This window comes from Rhipicephalus microplus, chromosome 10 (genome assembly GCF_043290135.1).
Source record: "Rhipicephalus microplus isolate Deutch F79 chromosome 10, USDA_Rmic, whole genome shotgun sequence".
Lineage (NCBI taxonomy): Eukaryota > Metazoa > Arthropoda > Arachnida > Ixodida > Ixodidae > Rhipicephalus > Rhipicephalus microplus.
The window spans coordinates 101,223,492-101,229,491 of record NC_134709.1 but is presented as its reverse complement, the minus strand read 5'-3'; the positions used below and the strand labels follow the sequence as shown (position 1 = coordinate 101,229,491).

Genomic DNA, 6,000 nt, shown 5'->3' with positions numbered 1-6,000 from the left:
TGACATGTGGCGTTTAACATCCCAAAACCACCATATGAATATGAGAGACGCCGTAGTGGAGGGCTCCGAAAATTTCGACCACCTGGGGTTCTTCAACGTGCCCCCAAATCTGCGAACACGGGCATACAATGTTTCCGCCTCCACCGGAAATGCAGCCGCCGCAGCCGGGATTTGATCCCGCGACATCCGGGTGAGCAGCCGAGTACCTTAGCCACTAGAGCACCACGGCGGGGCTTTACTTTAAATAAAATTTGCCAGGCATTGCATGATGATTGACTCCGTGGTGATAAACCGTGCTACGATACTCGCCTTCAGCTGCAGTAGTTTAATCTCTGTACGTTTTTTTTTTAATTTTGTTCCTTTCGTATACCATACCTGGAACACAAGCAAAAATATTGCACTTTGAAGATCGTGCAGTGCTGCCACACTGGATGGGCGGGCCTGTCTGTGTCCATGACTGGTGGACGGCGCGTCCTATGCCATTGATGAGGTTTGTGGCACGCGCTCCACTATTCGCGTTTCATTTGATGCCGATAGTACTTTCATCTTCTGGTAAAGCATCAGGGTGATGCCTTTTTCAGAGGAAGGCAATGCCACGTTCCTTGTTCGTGTTTTGTTATCGTCCCGTTCCACTGTACTTAATTATCAGCGCGAACCACGCCTGCAGCGTTCAGGAAGCTTCCAAACTGTAGTAGATAATTTCGTTAAGATTACGCCCATTTCGCGAACACTACATATTAATCTTGAACTTAGGTGGCTGCTAGCGATAACCATAGAATATTCGACAGCACGTGTATAAATCCAAACGCGCCTCACCACTTCTCAGCTGATCAACGGCCGACGCCGTGTTCGCCCCTCTCGGTCTATGCCACCAAGATAATTTCAGGCCTGTTCACTCTTTCTGTGGTGGGATTTTACATGTCACTCTATTGATATCGGCCTGTTTCGCAGCACAGACGTGCTTACGCTTGCTCTCGTCGCTCGACAGACATGAATTTCCAAGCCTGACGAACATTTTCAGGGCGTGCTGGTGTGCTTGTTGATGTCTCGAGAAGACTGTGTTTTTCTGTGTCCCTTAACTCAAGCGTGGGTATGTGATGCACTTTGCGCACTTTGTATTTGCAATCTGTACGGCTGCAAATCCGAATGCTTGGGCGATGCTGCGTGGAGAATTGTCGTAACAGAGGGACCTAAGTTGCGAGAGTTCTCGTTTTCTAAGGACAATGAACAAAATAGAGGCGTGTCGATCGTCAAGCTGATGTCACCATCCATTTTCTACATGACCCGAAGGTACGTGTGTCCGTACTATATAATTCCAAATCGTTTTAATGGCACCATCTCCACCATGTTTCGTTCTTGCCTTAAAATAAAGGTGCCATGTGTGCCTCTGAATTGTTGGCGTAAACCCTGGCATAAAAATAATAAACGCGCGTGGAAGTAAGTTTTCTGAGCAGGCTTTTCATCTTCAAGGTCGTTAAACATTTGCTATGGCGATTAGCATCATGGACTTTTATTACCTGATGGATTTGATTGATGTGTGGGATCTAACGCCCTAAAACCATAGAAAATGCACCCGCTCCAGGCTGAATTTGATCCCGCGACCTGTGGGTCAGCAGCCGAGTACCTGGGACACTATATCACCACAGCAGGGACATGTTACTTGTGTTTACTTGGTTAAGAAAAATTGAAGGAATACTATTGAATTGCTTGGTATAACGCTTTGTGTCTAGTATTTTCTCTCGGGGGTTTCTACCACTTTAGAGTGGTATTAAAATTCGCACCTGTCTCATCAGTACTTTAGCCTAATATTATTTTTGAAATTTATATGCTTGTAGACGCTTCATGTAAACCGCTTTTTTAAGTGGTTTTCAAATGTGCGAGCTCTGCTTCAAGCAAGAATATTAAGCACCACCATCACATATACCGATACAGGAACCCACAGTGCAGTAGAAGTGCCCTCGGGGACTTCAATCTAGACCTAATACTAACAGTAGTATTCTTCTAGGTGGCATTGTGTCAGTGCCAGTGTGTATCTCTGTGATCTTACTTTTCGTTGATTGGGCACAAGTGCAGCCGAAGAAATTTTGATATTCGAACTAGTCTGCTTCCTTCGTCGACGTCACAGCCCCGCGTCAATATTTCGTAGTCAGCGTCCAGGTGGCAGCCATCGAGCACACCACAATTGATATATGCTTCATGAATCCTGACATGAAGTCCATCGGAAATAACTCGTATATTGTACGGAAGAGCGAGGGGGAAAGAACTTTGTTCAAATGGTAACGTTATTTCACATTCTGCGTCACATCAAGTTTTGTGATTGTGGCTCAGAACCACCGGCGAGTTCAAGAACCCTTTCTTGTATGAATACATGGGGGGGCCATGTGTGTTTTTACCGCAGCTCTTGGTTCAGTAGTAGAGGACCATTACGAAGAGACGTAAAGCATGTACCTTCTGCCTTATCTCAATGAGTAACGCAATATGAATAAACGAAATTGGTCTTGGCTCCAAAGTAGCTGCACCAAATTTTCGCCGCATGTATTTATTACCAAAGCGAAAGCGCGATAGTACTGGACCGCAGTGTTTCCTCTACGATTCGGGAGCCGGTGCCTGCCGGTGGTAGTGGCGCATGGCGTGCTTGACGCTCTGCACAAGAGGGAAGTGCCTCTCGGAACAGATGCCGCGGACGTCGTCCTTGTCTACCTGTATCAGCATGACGCAGAAGTGCGGGTATTTGCGCATGGCTAGCTGCACCTGCAATGAAGCATGGATGTATCAGCAGTACGTCTCGAGCAACGAACAACTGCATTCACTATGCGCAGATGTTTTGCAGATTGGCGACAAACTCGTACTAAGAGTACCCACTTGTGACATAAGCGCGTGAAACGCCTGTATACTGAGGCAAGTGGGGCCACGCTAGTTCTTCGTTATACACGTCCCTTATCACCATGTATCACGCTTTGTATTGACAATAATATGGCAAACAAGTCTACTGCAAGAAACAATCCGGAATCACAGATTAAAAAGCCTACATATTTGCAGTGTATCGCCTACCACGGTGGTCTAGTGAGTATGGTGCTCGATTACTGACGCGCAGGTCACGGCATTGAATATCGGCCAAGAATGTGGCATTTTCGTTGGAGGCGAAAATTCTTGAGGCTCATGTATTTAAATTTAAGAGCAAGTAATTGAACCTCGGGTGGCCCAGCATTCCACAGCTCTCGACAACGGCGTCTCTCAAGGTAATATCTTGGGTTTGGGTTGTTACACTTTAACAATTCTTATTATGAGTTAGTTTAGTTGACCTCCCGTGCGAGATGTGTGCGGCTAAGCTTTTTCATTATAAAACAGCTCTTCCGCGATTCAAAGTGCGTGAACTCCTTCGTTACAGCCTACCTCTTTGCAGACTAGTTGGTCGATGCTGAAATCTAGACTTGCTTCGCAAGCACAAAGAAAGAAGGAAGACATGATACAACAAAGACTGAACTGCGTTCATATGCTTCGCGTTCCACTGAAGACCAGTGGGTGCTGTACTTGAGTTCATCTGGGCTGAAAAGGAGTGCGCTCTATTCTCTCCCTTTCTCAAAATGATAGCTTCTCTAAGGTGGTCAAGGCTGTAGCGAGGCTCACAATATATAACACAGAACATATGGCAAGCCTTATCGTACAGACTTTTCTGTAGTAGCGTTATCGTCGTTAAAGTGCTCCTCTGTATTTGATGTTATATTGTTGGCTTTTGATGCCACTTTGACTAGAACTATCACGCTATAAACAATCGACCTGATCACCGGTGCGATAGTGCTGTCATTGCTTTTTAAATTTTATACGAATATGGTTGGTAAGTGGGAAGGGTCTATTGGCCACAGAAGTTATGACGGATGCACACAACGTAATTCAGAGTATTACGGTGCACTTCCTAAAGAACTTCAATTCGCATCTGCGACAAATGGCAACATACTGGTTGCCCGTAAGTAGTTAACATCATTATCATATGCGTTCACAGATTGTTTCAAAGGGCAGGGGGAGGAACTTTCACCTCAGCACGATTCCTCCCTCACCTCTCGGCACGTTGACTCCGCAAGAGAACATGCTTCGTAATAGATGTCAAACTCAAAGTGAGGCGATGACGGGCTTCTCGCAGTAGTCACATTTTAGGAACAAAGCTCCTTAAGGCGTAGATCGTTCGTCTCCTGTGTGTAGTAGCCACCTTCCGTTTTAGCCCTTGGAATGTCCGCTGGATGGCGGTAATTGTATATGATCAATATACGAGGAAAGATGCCAGATGGCGGCCTTGGAGTGTTGACCAGATAGACGGACGGATGGGGAGAGACATGCGGACAGACGGACAAGCGGACAGAAAGACAGACAGACAGACAAACAGACAGACAGACAGACAGCCAGAAATAAAGAAAGAAAGACGGACAAACATACGACCGGATGGACAGACAGATGGACATGTGGACAGACAGACAGACCAACCAGCACAGAGACGTATAGACAGACGGACAAACAAATGTACATACGAACAGGCAGACGTAAGGACGAACGTACTTGGCCAGCGGATGATTCACGGTATACCAACAAAACCCTTTAAATCTTCGCCCCACTCAGTATTCATTCCATGAATATGCTGTGATTTTTTCTTTCTGTTCTGGGATTAAGGTGGAAGGTAAACATTCCATGAAGGTAGAAGGGAACTCGGCCGTCGTTATTGTCAGTGGCCCACGAGGCGAACACCCCACTCAAAAAACCATTACTGGACAGGTTTATTCAAAATACAAGGCACCATACTGAACATAGCGCGAATAGACGACGGGACTGTAGCTAACGCTCGTCCTGTCATCTTCTTGCCCTTTATTCAGTGCTTCTGTATAAGCGATTACCAAACAACTTGATTGGGCCAAATCCTACGCCTACGGGGAGTGGACAAGCCTGACACAGTAAATTCATCGGGCAGTTGTGGCACCTAATTTAAATAGGTAATAGAAGGAGGGCTCTTCCTCTCACCTTCTTTTGACCTCTATGAACTTTCGCTGAGTAAAAGGTTATTACATACGTGATCGAATGTTGCATATGCATGCTTCCCATGACAAGTGATTGTGATGCGTTGCATTCTTACACTGCCCGCACACACCCACATCCTGGAACCATATTATATATATATATATATATATATATATATATATATATAGAGAGAGAGAGAGAGAGAGAGAGAGGAGGGGAGAGAGAAGAGACACCACATAGCGGTTGTCGTAATTTTATTTCCAACGGTTTCGACCAGTGAACCAGTCTTCGTCAGGGTTAGTAAAGACTGGTCCACCGGTCGAAACTGCTCGAAATAAAAACAAGACAGCCGCTAAGTTGTGTCTATTCTCTTCCCAAGTACGTTTAGCCCATTGGAAAAACTTATTCGGTAACCATGGACACTGGGCGGTGCCGGCGGGGCTGGTGACATATGGGTACAAATAGACTGCAGCGGCACATCTTCGACGGGGCATGGAACCGGCGACATGGCAGTGCCCATAATCTCGTTTTTGCTGCTCGCGCAGGTTCGTTGCTCGCATCACATTTGTGGTTGGTGTCATTTTGTTGTGGTGGTTCCACCCCAGTGTTCTTTGCCACTGAAGTGCTCGCATCGTGAGAGGTCGCGCAGAGTGATCCGCAGACGGCAGTTATTGATGTTCCGGAGCACAGCCTTTTATTTGTTAATCTTGTTATCGTGCAGGGGTGACGCCTAGCAATACCCAGGGCCTTCAAATACACAGATGGAGCGCTTACTTGAAGGACAGGCTGCAATTATTTGCGAATTGTCAGCAATTGAGGAAAACCAAAAACAAACCAATGCTGATATAACTGACTTGAAAACACACTTGGCTTCGTTAGAAGAAGAATGTCCCGAACCTGGACAAATTACGAATATCAGTAGGTAACATAAAGAAAAAACAGAAAAACGAGCAAGATGTCATGTTCTTTGTTCTCTGGAAGGAATAAAACCTTGAAAAT

At 45.8% G+C, this 6,000-nt stretch overlaps 1 protein-coding gene across 1 annotated transcript in view; it reads right to left on the bottom strand.

Annotated features, from left to right (window-relative positions):
• Nucleotides 1-2,586: 2,586 nt before the first annotated feature.
• The window catches only part of LOC119181262 (acidic mammalian chitinase-like), a 62,299-nt gene continuing 58,885 nt past the window's right edge, over nt 2,587-6,000 (bottom strand). The window contains exon 12 of the mRNA XM_075874734.1: nt 2,587-2,751. Within this exon, the coding sequence (XP_075730849.1) occupies nt 2,587-2,751 (165 nt within the window). The remainder of the gene's footprint in view (nt 2,752-6,000) is intronic.